The 20257-nt window shown below is 42.2% G+C and overlaps 2 protein-coding genes and 1 pseudogene across 2 annotated transcripts; 2 read left to right on the top strand and 1 right to left on the bottom strand.

The window, feature by feature from the left end:
- Positions 1 to 1018: 1018 nt before the first annotated feature.
- slc19a2 (solute carrier family 19 member 2) lies at positions 1019 to 3997 on the top strand. Its single transcript, XM_045210726.1, is given in 9 exon segments — positions 1019 to 1217; positions 1734 to 1764; positions 1767 to 2296; positions 2342 to 2351; positions 2709 to 2894; positions 2897 to 2956; positions 3177 to 3366; positions 3614 to 3755; positions 3890 to 3997. Coding segments are annotated over 9 exon segments (1410 nt in total). The 5' UTR covers positions 1019 to 1064.
- Positions 3998 to 6151: 2154 nt separating this feature from the next.
- On the bottom strand, positions 6152 to 13211 carry LOC123482583 (annotated as a pseudogene).
- A 958-nt stretch (positions 13212 to 14169) lies between these two features.
- On the top strand, positions 14170 to 20254 carry LOC123482662 (mitochondrial pyruvate carrier 2-like). Its single transcript, XM_045211122.1, has 5 exons — positions 14170 to 14356; positions 15730 to 15770; positions 16390 to 16474; positions 18640 to 18751; positions 19482 to 20254. Exons 1-5 carry the CDS (start codon positions 14257 to 14259, stop codon positions 19597 to 19599), a joined length of 456 nt encoding a protein of 151 aa, XP_045067057.1. The 5' UTR covers positions 14170 to 14256; the 3' UTR covers positions 19600 to 20254.
- The last annotated feature ends 3 nt before the right edge of the window (positions 20255 to 20257 follow it).

Below are 20257 nucleotides of genomic sequence, written 5' to 3'. Positions count from 1 at the left end.
CTTGTCCCGTAGAGATGACGTCATGATGATTGTGTTGTACGAATGCGAGGGTTACTTTTTGTGTGATGACTGCAAGGTTACCTGTATCACCAGAGTATGCTGAGACACAGTATATCATCAGGAGTTTGACTGTGTCTTCTCAAATATATAAGGACTTCAGGCAGTCAGAAACCATCCAATACTTTTCTCTTAACCTCTGCAAAGGTTCATCCACATTTGGCTAAGGGTCTGCACGGTCCATTCATTGTTAACTATAGTACTCTTCTCTTAACAGCATGTATAACTCACTCATTAATGCTGAAATATTGATTTTTAAAATAACATCTGAGTACCTGATTCCAGAGTACTTTATTTTATTTTCCAATAATCATCTGGACAGGCATTGTGGTCCTTTCTCTGTTATCTGTTGAGCCTATAGACTCCTTGTGTAACTGCTCAGTGTTAACACACGAACATTTTTGTAATGTACATTTATATCAATAAAAGCCCCAATATTATTTATATGCTGGATTATATTCATGTATACATTATCCGTTATAAAACGACCTACCACTGGGTGAACGCCATTGAGATCATGTATTATAAAGCACATATGGCATCTGAAATTATATATTTTTCTCAGCAAATTGATAGCTAGAATAAAATGTGTGCCTGGTCTATGAATAGATTAGGTTATGTAATGAGTATGTAGCCAGATTGACTGTTCAAATATAATAATTCGTATTTTATTGAACCTTTATTCTGACAGTGAGTCATGCTGAAATCAAGGTCTCTTTTACAGATGAGCCCTGCATACACATCAAAAACGTCAATATACACATCGATAATATACATCAATAATAATGGGCAGAATCTGATTTAGAAAATGTAATATAGCTTTGGTAAGTATACCAGCGTGTGTGCATCATAAAAATAAATAAAAATGCATTTATTTTGTTGCCTCTACTCTCATTTAATTGGCCGAAGGTTCTGTCGTCATTTACTGCGACGCATAATATGTTCATTGATAGCTTTTCAATATTGCTGTCAGATCAAATCTACTAGCGTCAGTGGTGCGTGAGGTCATGTTATGTTGTTTTTTTGTTGACATGTCTCAACTATATCCCACGATCTTACTTTGTGTTTATGGATTCTTCTCTAATCTCCGACCTTCTGAGCCTTTCTTTACTGCGTTTTTGATGGGACCTGATAAAAACCTTACTGAAAAACACAGGTAAGTGGAAGGACGAGGGTAAGCTAGCATTAGCTTCTTGTTCGTTGTGAAACAAGCAACTACATTTAGCTAGCTAACTATAAAATAACGTATTGTTTACATGTTGAATATCTGTAATGCAATCACATGCTAATCTATCACCAATATACAACCAAGAGAACCGTTAGCTATTCTGTAACATTATCTTGCTAACATTGTTTCAGTGTCCTCGTGCTAATCCAGTTTGACTGCAATCCATGAAATATTTTCTTAATAGGACCACTAGCTCATGTGGTCCAAATCCTTTGAAAAAAGTCTAAAATCCGAAAATAATTGCTTTTCCCCTTTGGCACCAATGAAGAAAGGTAGCTCTAGTTAGTTAACTAATCTGGTGATTGTTTTGTAATAGCTAAACAGGCAGCAACTTCGAATATTAGACTTACATGACATTTTTGTCCATTGGAAGTTTTTATCTATTTTGTCCGTAGGAGTGAATTACAATAACATGGCTGACTTTGTCTACGTATCCCTCTGTCTACAGCTTGTAAATGAAATCTACCCAATATGGACCTATTCTACCTTGTGCTACTTCTCCCAGTCTTCCTGGCCACGGACTACCTGTGCTACAAGCCTGTGCTGATCCTGCAGGCGGTGAGCTTGGTAGTGACCTACTTTATGCTAGTGAAGGCCCAGGGTGTGCTGGCCATGCAGCTTCTGGAGTTCTTCTTGGCCTCGGCCACTGCCACAGATATAGCCTACTATTCCTACATCTACAGTGTGGTAGACCCGGCCCAGTACCAGAGAGTGACTGGATACTGTCCGTAGTGTTCGTTACTGGGCTCCGCCGCTGGCTCGCTGGCTGGGCAGCTGCTAGTGTCTGTGGCTCAGATCCCGCTGTTCTACCTCAGTGTTGTCACATTGGTGTCGGCCATCTTGGCCTTTGTGGCGCCCTGGTTTTTGCCCATGCCCGGTAAGAGCTTGTTCTTCCATAAAAGCCTGGGGATAGACGGGGAGAAGCCGGCGCACCAAAACAGCAGGATTCCCATGGATGAAGCAGAGGACCCTGAGAGCAAAGTGCCTCTGAAGATTGATGAGGTCACCATGGTGAGACTCATTTTTTTGTGTGATCTTTTTATTGTTATTGGTAAGACAGGTCATGGTGAGCCTCTTTGAAGGACTGAGTAGTGTTGTTGTTGAACCGTGTTGCAGCTCTGAGAGTTAAAACCATTAACTGTTGTTGTTGAACCATGTTGCAGCTCTCCGAGTTTAAACCATTAACTGTTGTTTATTAATGGATCTCATGCAACTCTGCTGTCCCAAACTGAAAGCCGCTAGATTGACACCATCCTGATTGACACACATTGACCGTTGCAATACTAGAACATTTACAAAAAAGACATTGAACTAAAACCTTGCTTCATCACTAACTTTCAGGAAGCTGTTTTTTCAGAGCATTTCAGTCTGTTGATTCTACGCAAATTCTTACTTAACCCTGTGTACCGCTTTTTTCACTCAGGTGGTGGCACGGCCAGTGATGGTGGTGGCGCTAGCAGTGGCTTAGTGGACGTGTTAAGGGTCCTATGGGAAGACTTCCTGCAGTGCTACTCATGCCCTGCCCTCCTGGCCTGGTCGGTGTGGTGGGCCCTCTCTACTTGTGGCTACTTCCAGTTGGTCAACTATGTTCAGGCCCTGTGGGAGAGGTCCTGCCTTCCCAGGAGTTTGAGATCTACAATGGATACGTAGAGACAGTCTCCACCTTGTTAGGTAAACTTGATGATGTAGTACCATTTCAGATGAATTAGAACCAGAGGACCTTCCAGAGTGTGAACCTAAGGACTTCTACTACCGAACTGATCAAATAATAGTCTTGCGTTACCATACTTCCATGTCAGCCTGGGAAGCAGACGATAATCAAAGTCATTTCCATTTCAAAGCATTTTCTGTTTGTCTGCCGACTGATCGCGCCCCTGGGGTCTATGCCTAGGTGCGTTAGCAGCCTTCGGGGTGGGCTCCATCAAGGTCTCCTGGCAGTCTGGGGAGAGCTGTCTCTGCATCTTCTCAGTGGTCATGGCTGTGGCTGTGCACCTCATGGACACCATCAGGAACATCTGGGTGTGCTACACCTCCTATGTGGTCTTCAGAGCCACCTACATGCTGCTCATCAACCATGCTACGTGAGTAGGACGGACAGACACCCCCTGAAAACCATATGATATCCAGGGATTTAAAGTTTGTTATTAATGATGAGGTGGTTGGACTCAATTGTATCATTACTGTAGACTTCTACTGTAGCTAGCTGTCTACCTATGATATCTCTTAACTGTGTATTCAATTTAATCTTTCAACTGTCTATTCTCTGTGTAAGTTTCACTTTTATGTTTTTAATTGTATTTGTAAAGAAAATATTTTCTGCTCCATTAGGTATCAGATTGCCTCCAACCTGAGCATGCAGCGATATGCCTTGGTGTTTGGAGTGAACACTTTACTTCGCCCTGCTGCTTCAGACTCTGCTACTGTTGTGGTAGTGGACACTGTCGGGCTGGGCCTGGACATTTTCCCACAGGTAACTTATCTAAAGACAATACTATCCATGATGTTTGGATGTAAAATATGGTTTGTTTTAGAAAGGGTAGGATTACTGTTACAACACTAACGTAGCTTGATAAATATTTTTCTCTCTCTCTCTCTGTGTCACAGTTTCTCATACGCCATCTACTTTGCTGTGATCGCAGTGATCTTCCCCTCATGGCCGGGCTGTACAAGCTGGTGTTGAGGAGAAGATCCCAGCCATCGGCTCCAGACTGACTGTGGAGGAGAGCACGAGTCAGACTGCCTTAGCAGAGACTCTCCTCCCCTCAATGAGCTGCAGCAGATCACAAATACATGACTATCTGTTTATGGCGCAGTACTAGAAAGAGGAACACGTCAGGACCAGTGATGGGGTCAATTCAATTTCAATTCAGTCAATTCAGGATGTATTTGAAGTGACTCAATTGAAATGGAATTGACCCCAACCCTAGTCTTCTCACTATACCGGTGTGTTGTACGGCTTCACTTGATCAAGCACATCATTCATGGATTGTGTGCAGGCCTAAAAACACTTGCAGAGTATAACATTGAATGTTATGATATGATATGATAGCCTTATGGGTTTAATGTGAATGTAATGTTATATGATATGATATGATAGCCTTATGGGTTTAACGAAAATGTGTAGTTCGCCTATATTTAGGCTTTGTTTGTAATTGACCATTTTTTGTCACCCAAAGCTTTATTAGTGGTGTATGTTGCATAATGGTACTGTCAGCCTACTATCTACTTTTCCTTGGTCACTTTAACAATTGTTGCCTTAACTACCGAAGTAAGTCAATGGATAAGCAATCAATGTTACATTCTGAACTGCTAGAAATGTTACAAATTATGAATTGGTAGAGTTTATTTTTTTATCCATTGAATCAAATGTCGCAAAGATTTGATTGATCAGCAATAGATTTGTCAAGTGTCTTAATGTAAATATTTCCATCTAATATCTAGGTACTATGTACTAGCCATACATTCTACATGGGTAAAAAATGAAAAGCATATCTAAGTGATTGACATGGAGGCCATATTTACAGTATATTAGTATTACTATAATCACTGGTGTTGAATATAGGTCTACTACTGAAGAAGTGGTTCAACTATACTGTATTAATACAAATTAGCTTCTTCTTTTTTACCGTCAATACAAATCCCAGTAGTTAAAGCACTAGCTGAGCACTTTAGCAGATGACTGAAGCTTTAAATCATGACTGTGCACTGAGAGCTGATTCTGGTGTCTGGTGGTCACTGAAAGACTAAAAACGTACTGTAGGTGCTACACGTTACACAATGTGCTGCCCCATATGTTAAAGAGCATAACCTAAAATAGTAAAATGATTAGCATTGTTCTAATATACTGTTAAACCATGAACGATACAGTAGAAGTCAATATTTGGAAACAGGTTTTTTGTCTTCTTTCAAAAGCACCTTGCAACGTTTTTTTTTTCTTTAGTCATAATGAGAATCTTGTAATCTTCAATCATGTTGTTAACATATTTATGCCATGCTACTAAGGCCTAGATTCAATCAGATCAAGTGTTAACGGGCGATAGCTGACACCCGCATGAGCTGATGTTTTGGCGGTGTAACTGTGTTGGAGCTGTCAAATCGGGTGAGCAGCTGCTCTTGATCATGGTCAATGGCCACACCCATCCCACTCGCATTAGAAGTTCAGAATGAAAGTGTAGGCTTTATAGGAATAATTACGCTCAAATCGAAAATCAAACAAAAATAATGAGGATTTCTATCATCTTAATGGAGGTGTAGATTACATCTCACATTCCAGTGTTCAAACTTCTAAACCAGGCTGCATGGGATTTCTCTTTAACGCGACTCCATGCAGCCAAAGGCAATGTCCGCTTTAGGTATAATGCCAGGAGCCGCTTGTGGATCTGACAGCTCTAAAGCTGTTCCACCTCCGACTTCGCCAAAACAACCGCTATGCAAATGGCGGCTAAAGTGGATCTGATTGAATAGAGCACCTAGTTAGAGTAGGCTTTTTACAGATCAATGAATGTTTCTTTTATATTTTTACAATACATATTCGTTTTTACTTCATCATCACTACATTCTCTCTCTTTTTGTTCTTATGTGTAATATGTTTTATTTTTCAACAAACAAATAGTTGTGTAGTATAAAATGTTAATAACAAATGTGGAACATTAGTTTCTTGTTTCTGAATACAAACGTTTGTCCTTATGTCACCAAGCATGCATTGTAATATCATTATGTATTTAAAACAACAACTCAAGTCTTGAGAGTTTGAGGCAACCTTACACTTTTATTATTTTTTGTAACATTCCTAAATCCTTAAATTAAATGCATTCTCTTTGGTAAACAAGCGCATTGACAACAGTCAGAACCGAGCCTCGTTTGCAGAGTATCGGGAAAAGCCACAGACAAGGTAAGATGAAATGTGACAGTGTTCTGGACGTAATAAAACTTCTCACAAAAAGGCCTGAGGTTCACAAAGTACAGAGGAGAATAAAGAGATCTCATCTAGAGAACACTTCTCATAGCCAGACGGAGAGGCTGGACACCTGAACTAAATATATAAATAGGTATAAAACATTCCTTGATCTACATTTGAATATAAACTATATTTATAAAAACTACTGCATCAAAAATCAACACAACCTCTTCTAATGTCCCCTAACCTACACTAGGTGAGGTCCAATACTCCAATCCCTATGGTAACATTACCACTATAATGGTCACAAAGTGATTCCAAAGAGATAATGTATCGTTTCTACTTCACACATTCAACAGTCCAGTATGAAAGCCATGGATAGGCCTACTCTTCTTCCTCATTGTCCTCAGACTCTGTAGAGGAAAGAAAGAGATGAGCAATATTACCAGTCAGTGACTGCTGTTATAACACATGTTATAACCACTTAAGATAGAAGCCATAGCCATTCTGTATCAGGTTATCACTAAGGATGTAGGGTTGGGATGGGGTTGAAAGAATGTGTGTGTGTGTGTGTGTAGTGCTCACCTGCTGTGATGGAGTGGTTGAGTTGGGCCAGCATCCTCAGCATGAATGAGGCAGGTACAGTGATGGTGTTCCTGGTCTCCTCCAGCATCAGTTCATTACGGAAGGTGACCTACAGGACACACAGAGCACCAGGTATCAGAAGGAGATCAGAGGTTCCAATGGCTTCATCAATGTCACTATGATGAGAGCACTTCTTTCCTCCATCCACACATCTGTGTTTGATTGTAAGCACATGAGTCAGTGGAGGCTGCTGGGGAGGACGGCTCATAATAATGGCTGGAACGGAGCCACTGGAATAGCATCAAACACCTGGAAACCACGTGTTTGCCGTATTTGATACCATTCCACTCCAGCCATTACCACGAGCCGTCCTCCCCAATTAAGGTGCCACCAACCTCCTGTGACACGAATACATGTATTTATAATGTCACACCTCTTCAGCGAGTACTCTGTTGAATGATGGGGATTCCTCCATCGGTGACCAGATCTTGATGTTGGTATCTATCCCTGATGTGGCTAAAACTGAAATGAACAGAACAAGAAAAAAAGGAATATACAGGTAAAAAATAAAGGAAACCCCCAACATAAAGCATTTTAATAGGGCGTTAGGGCCACCACGAGCCAGAACAGCTTCAATGCACCTTGGCATTGATTCTACAAGTGTCTGGAACTCTATTGGAGGGATGCGACACCCATTCTCTCACGAGAATTCCATCATTTGACGTTTTGTTGACGGTGGTGGAACACGCTGTCTCAAGCGCCGCTCCAGAATCTCCGTAAGTGTTCAGTTGGGTTGACATCTGGTGACTGAGACGGCCATGGCATACATCGTTTTCATGCTCATCAAACCATTCAGTGACCACTTGCGTGCCCTGTGGATGGGGCCATTGCCATCCATGGGGGCATAGCCATGGTGGACAAAATAGTAGCCTGCCCAGCATTTTTATACATGACCCTAAGCATGATGGGATGTTAATTGCTTGATTAACTCAGGAACCACACCTGTGTGGAAGCACCTGCTTCCAATATACTTTGTATCCCACATTTACTCAAGTGTTTCCATTATTTTGGCAGTTACCTGTACTTTCAATGGGAAAATGGAAAGTCACGGCCCTCTAGCCTTTAAAGTTGCAAGAGCCAGACTGGGTGTTCACTAAACCATCTTTAGTGAGAGAGTGTCAGAAGTAGTGGACTCACGTGGTTCGTAGGGGGTGTGGCTGCAGACAGTTGACAACGTGCTGGTCTGCCTCCAGCAGCGTTAGGTGTTCCCTGTCTCTCTGTCCCAGATGAAGATATGACCACAGTCTGAGCCGCTCAGAACAAACTGGTCCCCCCAGAAACAACACTGATTGGTCTATAAACAACAACAACAAAAGCTCAAATGAGTATTCCACATAGCTACTTCTAAATAACTAAAGCATTGTACGTTAAATATAGCTGACAAGAAGTTGAAGCCGTTATCCCCACATATTAAAAAAATCTGTGACCTTGCTCAAGGTCCCCTCTGGTGGACTAAATCATCACTTCAAGCTTGTCTTAATCCTCAGTAGTGTTTTACTGTACTGTACCATAGTCCTGGAATTACGGTGGCCCTTGTAGACCTTTTCTACTGAGGGCTTCCCACACGGCGAGTCTCGTAATCCGCCAACTCTTTCTTCTCTTTCCGCCGGGAAAATCTCCTGGATCCGTGCAGCAGCAGAGCGCCTTTCGGAAGGATATACAACATGTCTGTAGAGTCATTAAATCCAATCAAATTCCAGCCATGTGAGAAGTGTAATACTGTATTGCAGGTTTGATTGAATGCACAGAGCAACAAGGGAACGCCCAACACCAGCATTGCATGCTAGTTAAAACTGATCTATCAACGTTATTTAAACTACTGATCTGACACACATCCATTGTTATGGAGAAGAAGTCATTCTTAATTGTTGTTGCAACGGTAAATAATTACCTGAGTACTCTTTCACCTAATTCTGATCCTCTCAAATTAAATCTATGGGAGGAAGGGAACAACACATCCACTTTAATAGCCAGACATTGCTCTAGTAGTTCATTGATTAACTGTGTAGGCCAGCTATGCCTCAGTCAATGCAATCATAGTACCATACCTTTGCATCCATTCCCCAGGGGGCTGTGGTGTGGACTCCTCTCCCATGGCCTCCACCTCCGACTGGCTGAGGGATGAGGTCTGCCTGGTGTCAGACACCTGCTCTGGGCCCCTCATCTGCGGGGGTTCCCCCTGGTCGCTGGAGCCACCGCTGGAGAAGTCCAGTTGGATGGTGCTGCTAGTGGTGCCCTGGTTGCTCCTCAGGCTCTCCATGGATGAGGAGGAGTCAGAGGAGAAGCTGGCTGTTGATGTTGGTTGAGACGGGGCTTGATTCCCTAGCACCATAGCCTCCTGGTGAAGCCCACTACCTTGTGGAGCTGGAGGTGCTGCTGCTGCAGGGTCTACCCTGGGTCGTGTCTGTGTCTGAGGACGGGCTCCTCTGTTGTTCTGGGCCTCGCTGGCGTCCTCAAACCAGCGTGACAACATGTCTGACATCCTCTGCATCAGAGACACACCAGGCCTGGACTCTCCTATAGGACACAGGAGGGAGAGGGTTAAAAATCCATCTGACATATTACTCATAGACAGTGATGTGAAAGTTTACATAATCTAATAATATCATACTTATGTATAATTGTATTGTGTGTATGTGTGTTAATCCATGCAATAGGACCAAGTGACAGTGCACTTCTGTCATGGATAGCCACGTGTTGTCAGCTGTGTGTCTAGATGAGTGGGGACCTCCCTCTTCGGCCCGCTCCCTCTCGCTCTCTGCCGTGACAGGGGTCCAGTGTCTGACCAGTCTCCTCTCAGACGCAGACGCTTCTGCAGAGGCTCCTTTTGCTAGGAGAGAAACACAGTGACATTTCATCACTCACAGCACAGGCTTGACCAAAATAACCGCCCTTTCACTACGGCTGAGACCCCCCCACCCACCCTCCTCTTCCCTCCATTGGGGGCTCACATTCCCCAGCCCTCACTGACAGGTTGTCTTAGGCTCTGGCAGGCGGTTCCAGGGGTCTCATACACAAGAAGGAGGGGACAGGAGGTTTCATCTTAGTGCACTTAGGATACACTAGTTCTGTGGTGTTTGTACAGGAACTGTGACGTTACCTGGTGTTGTATGTATCAAGTTATGTTATATGTATCAAGTTCTGTACAAAATATGCTGCCTCACCCTGCTGATTACCCAGAAGCCCCCTGGCTTATGTGTTCAGCAGCTGTGTGTGTGAGAACACAGCTCAGATGCCTTTCCCAGAACAGATTCAGTAGACTGTTGAGCCAAAAATAGCCAAGAGACGGAAACAACATCACCCCCTTTGTCAACTCACACACACACTGCATGTCATGTCGTAGAAGCTTCCAGAAATTGGTGTGAGAGGACAGTCGTTGTGTAAACACAAACTACATTCAAATTGAATCCAGTATTTAGTGCTGTGATACACAGTAAGTGAAAGGATGGTTCTCACCTTGTTATCATGCGACGGTCCCTTCAGCTCGCGTCCCTTGTCATCTTTAGGGTCAAACAGGTAGAGATAGTCTGAGGCGTAGCTGGCTAGCACCTCCCTGCCGTCCCTACTGTAGGCCAATGAGGTCACGCGACATGACTTGTTGACCAGGTGCCTCGGTACGAACATCGCACACATCCCTGCCACTCCGCTTCCTGTCTGAAAACCTGCAGAGTGGATGAGACGTATATAGGAAATGATTATTTTCCATACAGACCTTCAGGAGAAAATGTTATTCTCACCACTGACCCCAAAGACAATCAAACAGTGATTAACTATATGTACTGTGGTAGTAGGATTCCTTCAGGACTATTGATATTGATAGAATTGTTAGTTCAGTTTTAGTTATCTGATTGCCTTGAGTTAATAATTATTATTATCTGGTGGGTGCTTGCTTATATTTGTCCTGTTTACCCATGTGTGAATCGAAAATGTGTTTTTTGCATATCTCAACTCCCCCTGAGACACCCTCAGAGAGTGGGGTCACAGCCAGAGTCTGCCATTATTTATCAATGGCAACCCTGAAGCTATTAGGGTTAAGTGTCTTGCTCAAGGGCACATCAACAGATGTTTCACCTTGTCGGTTCGGGGATCCAAACTAGAAACCTTTCGGTTACTGGCCCAACGCTCTAACCACTAGGCTACCTGAAGCCGCCGTTGAGGTTGTGCATACCTGTTGCTATGGTACCCAGCATTCTCCTGTCATAGATACGGACTGAGCTGTCAGAGCAGCCAGTAGCCAGATAGAAGGATTCCACAGGGGATATGGCCATGGATGTTACTGCTCGCCGACAGTCAATCAGGATGTCCTAATTAAAAAAGACAACAGAAGTTCAAGATATCTTCATACAGGGAACTCTGACATCAGCATAAACGGTTGTTTGAGTAGTCGGTAAAACTGTTGGCAAAAATGGTGGGAAAAAGTCATTAGTAAAAGAAGCTGCCTTTATACATATGTATACGACACAATAATACGGTAGTAATAACATCATAGTTACATAAGAATTGTTAATTTGCCTGTAAAAGTTTAGCTGTATTGGCATAATGCGTACCTACCTTTTTACAGTTAGTTTGCCAGCAGCCAGGAGAAACTCGGACATCAAACCACCTGATTGTTCCATCCTCTCCACAGGACAGGAAAGAGTGAGGGTCGCTAGGTACCGTCAATATCTACCAATAGAAATAGAGTGGTTTTAGAATAGATATAGAACCTGCTCTGATTGGGACGTCAAATAGAATTGGAATTCCTGTCTACTGATATATGGTCTGTGGGCTTTAGAATAGATGACTTTCACTGCAGCAAAATGCCAATGACTTATTTATGGTCGACATACCATCCCTACCTTCCACAGCAATAACAGGTGTGACGTTGAGGTAAATTTTACATTTTAGTCATTTAGCAGACACTCTTATCCAGAGCAATTAGGGTTAAGTGCCTTGCTTAAGGGCACATTGACAGATTTTTCACCTAGTCGCTCGGGATTGGAACCAGCGACCTTTCGGTTACTGGCACAACGCTCTTACCCACTAAGCTACCTGCCGCCCCAATTTGATGCAGATGTGATAGATCAGATACATGAATCAACTCTCTATTGAATTCAACTCAGATGGCGATAACACCAGATGCACCCCTCACCTCATAGGCAGCACCGTTATGACAGTGATACTGCAACACAGGGTCCAGGTTGGAACCCCTCTCTACGTTGGTGAGGAAGATCTTTCCGTCGGCTGCTGCGGACACGATCATTCTGTCGTTGGTTTGGGGCATGAACTTGGCACTGAAGATATTGGATCGATGCCATGATGTAATGGATGCCTTGACCTGGAGAGTGGAAACATAATGGGGGACTTTATATTGCACATATATGTCTGTCTGTCTCTTCTGAGTCCATATGAACAATAGGTTAAAGCATGTGTTGTATGTACCGTACTTGATAATAAGCAATGTTTTAGCTATTTTTTTTGTATTTTACTTTTCGGTTGTATGGGTTCGTGATGACCAATTTGTCATCATCTGATCCAGATAAGATGTATTCTCCTGTGTCATTCCAGCATACTGTATTGATCTGTCATGAAAAACAATAACAGTTTGAAAACACAGGATGATATCATACAATTATCACACTGCATTTACACTGGTAATCATTTCTGTAACGCATGTTGATACTTACAGAGCCCTCATGTACATCAAGAGTGGCTTCAAGTTTCAGTCTTTGTACAAACTCTTTTCTTCCTGAAGGAAATCATTATGATACCATAAGAACAGTGTTAGGTATCCCATAAGGTAGTCCCTCTAACTAACACAATTTAATCATTTGGGACCCCTTGGAGACAAAATTATTATTTTATCCAACACAAATGTTTAAAGTATGAATTTATATCAAACAATACCAATAAAATAACTGTGTCTTAGATAAATTCCTAGTGCAAGGCAGTAGACTGTTGTAAAACATGTTACTTACACAGTGACACATACAGTACACTTTTATGACAATAAAGTAGTATTTAGAACATTTGTACATTAAATATTTAATGTAAACGTTTGTCTCACCTAAGTAGTTACTCCTTGTAAAGTTGTTTATTTTGTTGGAACCGATGGTGCGTTTCCTAATATCCCAAATTAGATTGTTGGTACAGGGCATGATGTCGAAACACTGTCCGCCTCACATACAAAACACTTTGTGAAAGTATTACTGAAATATTTCTACCGAATAAGTTTAAGTCATGGTGTCTTACAAATTAGGCTACAAATGAATTTCTTTCAGGACTTCTGTTATAGTTCAGTCGCTACAATTGTCTCAATTTTGTACCGTCGTCTGGCTGGCAGATTTTCTCGAATGAACAAATCTGTAGAACACACGGAGAAGTTTCACATTAGTTTCTCATGAAGAAGTTCGTGCTGATGGTATGTAGCCATGGAACATGAGCACTGCGCATGCCCAGATTTGCCCCCACCTCCAAACTCCATGTCCCTCCCTGTTTCGAGCCCCTCTACTTCTTGAGCCCCTTTGTCAAACAAATCAAATTATATTTGTCACATACACGTGTTAAGCAGATGTTATTGCGGGTGTAGCGAAATGCTCGTGCTTCTAGCTCTGACAGTGCAGTAATATCTAACAAGTAATATCTAACCATTTCACAACATATACCCAATACACACAAATCTAAGTAAGGAATGGAATTTAAGAAAATATACATATATGGACAAGCAATGACATAGCGGCCTGAAATAAGATACAGTAGAATATTATAGAATACAGTATATACATATGAGATGAGTAATGCAAGATATGTAAACATTATTAAAGTGACTAGTGTTCAATTTCTTAAAGTGGCCAGTGATTTCAATAGGCAGCAGAAAATGATCGACCTGTGAATTAGCCTGTGAAAGTATGTGTTAATTTTGGTCAAGGTGAAATTCTTATGGTAGAAATTAGTGACTAGATAATAATAATAATAATAATAATAATACATTGAATTTATAAAGTGCTTTTCATTGAAACACTATCTCAAAGTGCCACAGTATTTATATAATAAGCTTATAATACATATTATAATAATAACCATAGATTCTAGTTTCATCAGACAGAAACCGCACCTTCCTACCTGTGTTAAATCCATTGTGTCAGTTGATAATGTGTTTCATGTCATTTGAAAGTGTGTCCAAGAGTCAGTGTGTCTGGCTTCTGTTGTTACATTGTATCATTTCCAATCACGTGTGTTTTCTTGGAAAGTGAAAAGTAGGATGGGCTTACTAGTGGTTGTGGGCAGGGTGTTAACAGTTCAGTACAACCCCTCAAGTGCCCCCCCACACACACACACAATATATTCCGTCTGATCTGTTCAAGTAGCCCAATGACAGGGTGTACCGTTGGTACAATAAAGTACATCACATACTACTTTGATACTAAACTGTTGGTAACAGTCTCCAGACATGGCTTTGGTGGGAGTTAGAGCTTCATACCACAGGATTCTTAACCAGATAGAGCTTCTACTACCCGGTAAACTGAGACCCATTTACAACCATCCTGCAGGTAAGGACATTATCAATATTACAGCATCAGGTCCAACTTACCTGGCTGACTCTGTATCTCACAGTGTCTATGGTTTAATGTCTAAAAGTCTCCTCATCTTCAGAATACACTTTCTCAATATTTTGAAAATGAGATAAGATCATTTATCATCATCACCTCTGGATGTATTCCACTCTTCTATTTGGTAAAGAAGAGTGATGTTCAATATATATGAATGAGTGAACAAAAATTGTGTTTCTAAACTTACAGTAGCAGTGTATTGGGGTTTGTGAATGGACCCCTGGTCACGAGTGACCTCTGTGTTGGAGTTATCGTCAATGGAGCAAACATAGTTTTATTCTAGTAGTGTTGGAATTGCTTCAATGTGACATGATGAGTGTGTCGCTTATTATAACTTTGAGGTGAATGAGGACAAACAGTCTTGATGCTGCCCAGTCTGTCTGTCACATGCAGACTGCCCTCTCTGTCTGTCACATGCAGACTATCTGAATGTTGATGAGCTAGTACACAGGGCCCTTCTTCCAGCCCTGGGGAGATAACAGAGACCGACTGGCCATAGGGAAATTCTGGCAAATGCCAGATGGGCTGGTCCATCTTTAGCCTAGTGTGCCTGTCAAAATTGTGGGTTTTGCCAAAATTATAATTATTTGGCTAATAACTGGGGTCTCAAGGTGAAAAATGGGCAAGTGTGGAAGCCTCAAGGGAAAGAATGGGCCTGTGTGATAGAAATGCTCGGGCTGATTTCTGGTCCCAGTCCATCCCTAGGAGCTAGAGTTGAGTTATAGATGGGTGATAATGTGCCTTGAAGGGTGTGGACAGAGGGTTGTTCAAAGCAGTGGTTCTCAATTCCTGGTTCATGGGATGTTGTTAATATCAAAATAGGTTGGCACCATGATAAAGCAGAGGGAAGTCAGTATGAGATGTAAAAGCATTACACATTAATAACAATTTATAGTTTATAAAACAACCAGTCTAGCTATCAAATAGACAAGAGAAGAGAAGCCTATGAATGGACAATAGGTATGTAGCTAAACGACGTGCATGCCACTACATGCTGGCAGTCTTCAATAAATTATCAAGTTGGCAAGTTTTCAATTGGCAAGGCATTAAAGTACAGGGTGACCAGTGGAAGGAGGACAGAGACAAGTTGAGGGCACGAGAATGACAACAGGTGGAATTATCCAGGAAGTGATTTAACCAGTCACTTTCAATGTCGCTTCATCTTAAAACCTTTATTGTGGAATCAATCAACTTTTTGCACAAAACTAAATGTCACGTAAACCACTGTAACGTTATGTATTCAACGCAACTGTCATTGCTAACCTTGTAATAATTAACCTTAATAATTAAATCACGTTTTGTTTCGTTTGTAGGTCCAAAGACAATTTTTTTCTGGGCACCAGTGTGTAAATGGGTAAGTGTTAAAATATTTGCAGTGAAGCAGTTTAAATGGTTCAGGGAGTGTTTAGAGGGTTCAGAGAGTTCAACATTTTGGTCATTGAGCAGACGCTCTTATCCAGAGTGCATACAGTTTTGTACTGGTCCCTCATGGGAATCGAACCCACAACCCTGGCATTGCAAGCGCCATGCTCTGCCAACTGAGCCACACAGGAAATCAAGACCGCACAGAGGCAGCATACAGGAACTCATAAGAAGCAATTGCATGTAAGCGTGGAAATGGGAGTTAATAATAATGAATTAGTAACGCCTGACCTGCGTCTACAAATTCCTGTCTGTCACGTGAACTGATTGAGATGGAGGTCGCTTCTAGAGAATTAAGTCACGTTTTATAAGCTCCTGTATGCTGCCTCTGTCTAATCTTAATATTCCATACAGTTAATGTTCCACTCTCCGACCCTCCAAACGATGTGTTACACATTTAAACAGTGTCTCATATGCTGGGCATTATATAATGGTCCTATGTTGTAGTACAAATATGCATGGTTGTGTGATCTGTATCTCTCTCTCTCTCTCTCTCTCTCTCTCTCTCTCTCCGCTCTCTCTCTCTCTCTCCTCTCTGTCTCTTTCTACAGGGTCTGGTTTTTGCGGGTCTGGCTGATATGACCCGACCAGCTGATAAACTGAGTCTCTCTCAGTCTGGAGTACTCATGACCACAGGTAATGGAGCAATGAGGACAGAGAGGACAGGAGGTGTGTGTTTGTGTGTGTGTGTGTATGGCTTGATGACCCTTCAGAGGAACAGTTCACTGATAGAATTACTGGCATGGATTCAGACATGATGGCATGGAACTTTCACACCAGCCCCTGCATCATCGGTTTTCCATTGCTGCTTTGTAAAAGCCCCACTGACTGTTAACACGGACTGTAACGGTATGTCCCTGTGTGATAGCGCTGTCCTTAAATTACACAACATGACCGTGCCTGTTTGAGACCACACTGTCTCAGACTATTTTGAATTAGAGATGATCATCGTGTTTTGGTCCTTGGATACGGTTAGTTACAAACAACTACAGGAAGTTTTCCACGACTGGAAGTCATTAGCTGTTTATTTGTGTTATGGTATGGAGTTAGGTAGTGAGCAGGGCATAGTTATTCAATCCATTTTCCACTTCCAAACCCACCCCTAGGTGGCAGCAGCAACCGGGTCAGGTGCTGGGCTGTGCCTTTGTATTTTCCTTTATGTATAAATATTTTGGTCACAATCACTTGAACCAACAAGTCAGATGTCTCCTAGCCGGGACCCTCATATACCACACTGACTAACCCTGATCCTGGTCAGATGTCTCCTAGCCGGGACCCTCATATACCACACTGACTAACCCTGATCCTGGTCAGATGTCTCCTAGTCAGTACCCTCATATACCACACTGACTAACCCTGATCCTGGTCAGATGTCTCCTAGCCGGTACACTCATATACCACACTGACTAACCCTGATCCTGGTCAGATGTCTCCTAGCCGGGACCCTCACATACAACACTGACTAACCCTGATCCTGGTCAGATGTCTCCTAGCCGGTACCCCCACATACAACACTGACTAACCCTGATCCTGGTCAGATGTCTCCTAGCCGGTACCCTCACATACAACACTGACTAACCCTGATCCTGGTCAGATGTCTCCTAGCCGGTACCCTCACATACAACACTGACTAACCCTGATCCTGGTCAGATGTCTCCTAGCCGGTACCCTCACATACAACACTGACTAGCCCTGATCCTGGTCAGATGTCTCCTAGCCGGTACCCTCACATACAACACTGACATACTCTTAGCCCTCACCTAATGCACACATTCAATCAGGTTACAGGTCAGTTAGCCAGGCCTAGGACCCCTGGACATGACAAGAGAAGTGATAGTTGTAGGCTGGCTAGGTGGTTTCTTAACATTTGTTAATGAACTCAAAAGTTCCTTGAGTTCACAAGATAGGATGTCATTGTCCTATCTATCAGTGGTGGGAAGTGAGTTGAGTCTCTCGCATTGGACTGCATCAGAGCCCAGTGTTCGCACCATGTGGAAATCACACACAACATTATGAGAAAAGTAGGGAAAGCTAATATTGGATTTTTATTACATTTTAGTCATTTAGCAGACGCTCTTATCCATAGCGACTTACAGGAGCAATTAGGGTTAAGTGCCTCGCTCAAGGGCACATCGACAGATTTTTCACCTAGTCGGCTCAGGGATTAGAACCAGCGACCTTTCGGTTACTGGCACAACGCTCTTAACCACTAAGCTACCTGCCGCCCCATTATGCAACAGTAATACATTTCTGAAGCAGAAACAACATTCAGATGTTCCAACTTTACCTGTCCCTTTACCTGTCTCTTTACCTGTCTCGTTACCTGTCTCTTTACCTGTCTCTTTACCTGTCCCTTTACCTGTACCTTTACCTGTCTCTTTACCTGTCCCTTTAGCTGTCTCTTTACCTGTCTCGTTACCTGTCTCTTTACCTGTCTCGTTACCTGTCTCTTTACCTGTCTCTTTACCTGTCCCTTTACCTGTCCCTTTACCTGTCTCTTTACCTGTCTCTTTACCTGTCTTGTTACCTGTCTCTTTACCTGTCTCATTACCTGTCTCTTTACCTGTCTCTTTACCTGTCCCTTTACCTGTCTCTTTACCTGTCCCTTTACCTGTCCCTTTACCTGTCCCTTTACCTGTCTTGTTACCTGTCTGTTTACCTGTCTCTTTACCTGTCCCTTTACCTGTCCCTTTACCTGTCTCTTTACCTGTCCCTTTACCTGTCCCTTTTCCTGTCCCTTTACCTGTCTTGTTACCTGTCTCTTTACCTGTCTCTTTACCTGTCTCTCCACTATTTTACAGGTGTTATTTGGTCCAGATGGTCCCTGGTCATCATTCCCAAGAATTGGTTTCTGTTTTGTTGCAACTGTTTTCTTGGAGCGTCAGGAGCCACCCAACTCTTTAGAATCTGGATGTGAGTGGAACAGACAGAGTTAGATACAGCGCTACACACCAACATGTGGCCTGCAATTTTACATACACTGTGATTCGATTTGATTTGATATCTGTGGGCTCTATTCAATCAAACCATATTAGGGTGGAAAATCATAATAATTTGTTGACGGGATGTTCTGTATGTCAGTCGTTGTCTGACAACAGGCTAGTTAAACACACAGTACTGCTCTGAAGGGCAAAGTGTGCATGGTCACACATTTATGACAGCTAGTGACATTGTCCTTGGGCTTTGCCTTCTTTGTTGTGGTTTAAACCAGGCACATTTTATGCCAAGCCTTCTGTTTCCTGTCAACTGAGTGATATAACCACAGAGATAAATGTAGATCCTGTTCTGTCTCTATGGGTACAACACTAAATAAGTATGTGGCGTCTACTGCTTTGGAACGTGCGCTACATTTGACAGAGTTAGCTAACCGGTCCTAAAGGTTGTAGAGATCACTAGACTACAGTCCATATAAAACAACCTGTTACTCTATAACTACTCTTTATCTATTTGTATTTTATTTGGTTACACTTTAAAAACAGAGATATGGATAAATTGATAAAGTCTGTCAGAGTCCTTCGCTGAATGTAAAGGATAGCATGCCTGCCAACTTGTCTTTGCACTCTGAGACATGAATATAGTCTGTTTGAACCTTTGTTTTGGTTTGTTAAGGTCGGAGGTCAACCCTGTCCCTCTGTGTTTCTAGGTATCAACAGGAAGTAAAGAAGCAACAGGAAGCAGGGGCTTCTGAATTAAAAAGAAAGCAGTTAGCAGAGGCCCATCCATTGTTGGATTATTTTGAACTGGTGACACTTACTAACTAGTGGATCTGATTAACTTGATTAAATGCAATTTCATCTTTGAGGACTTCAACCACCACAGAATCTTCCAACTCAATAACACCCCTCCCTCTGCAAATCACAATTCATGCTGTTAGTAAGTATGTGACGATGTGGGGATGACAGCACGTCTGTGTGAAGATGATGGTAAGATTAGTTCATGGTAAGATTAGGCTAAGAAACATTTACAGATTCACACAACACTTTAAAGATGGGGAATGTTTGAGTCTGATGATGGTTAATGTTATCTTTTTTAACATTAACTCTTTGTTTTAGCCTTTTAGCGCTTTGTCTGATTTTAGGACATTGTGTTATGTATATATTTATTGAAAATAAATTATCCATTTGAGATAAAACTGTTCCTGACTTGAAGAAACCTTTCTCATGTGCATGAGGTTAACGGCCAACGTCATCACACTGAGCTAAGTGAAAAGAGAAGTGTGGCTTCATCAGTTTATTGTTTACATTGTGTCTTTGCCATGTACAGTCCACAATCACATGTGGGGCACTTCAGCACAATACAACGTTTTGGAACGTTCAGATAGAAATATGTAATATAGAACAAACATGCCTCTCCGACATGTAGACCAAACTATAGACCGCGTTTGGCAACTGAATGTGGCCTTGTTTTCTAGGAATTGCA

The sequence above is a fragment of the Coregonus clupeaformis genome, chromosome 35 (assembly GCF_020615455.1).
Source record: "Coregonus clupeaformis isolate EN_2021a chromosome 35, ASM2061545v1, whole genome shotgun sequence".
Lineage (NCBI taxonomy): Eukaryota > Metazoa > Chordata > Actinopteri > Salmoniformes > Salmonidae > Coregonus > Coregonus clupeaformis.
Note: the sequence above shows the minus strand (reverse complement) of the source record. Positions and strands in the feature narration are given on the sequence as shown.

Bases quoted from the DNA above. Each gene is read 5' to 3' on its own strand.
- LOC123482662 (XM_045211122.1), top strand. From the start codon at position 14,257: ATGGCTTTGGTGGGAGTTAGAGCTTCATACCACAGGATTCTTAACCAG. The intron at 15,771-16,389 runs GTAAGTGTTAAA...CTCTTTCTACAG, and splicing joins GGGCACCAGTGTGTAAATGG to GGTCTGGTTTTTGCGGGTCT. The intron at 16,475-18,639 runs GTAATGGAGCAA...ACTATTTTACAG, and splicing joins TGGAGTACTCATGACCACAG to GTGTTATTTGGTCCAGATGG.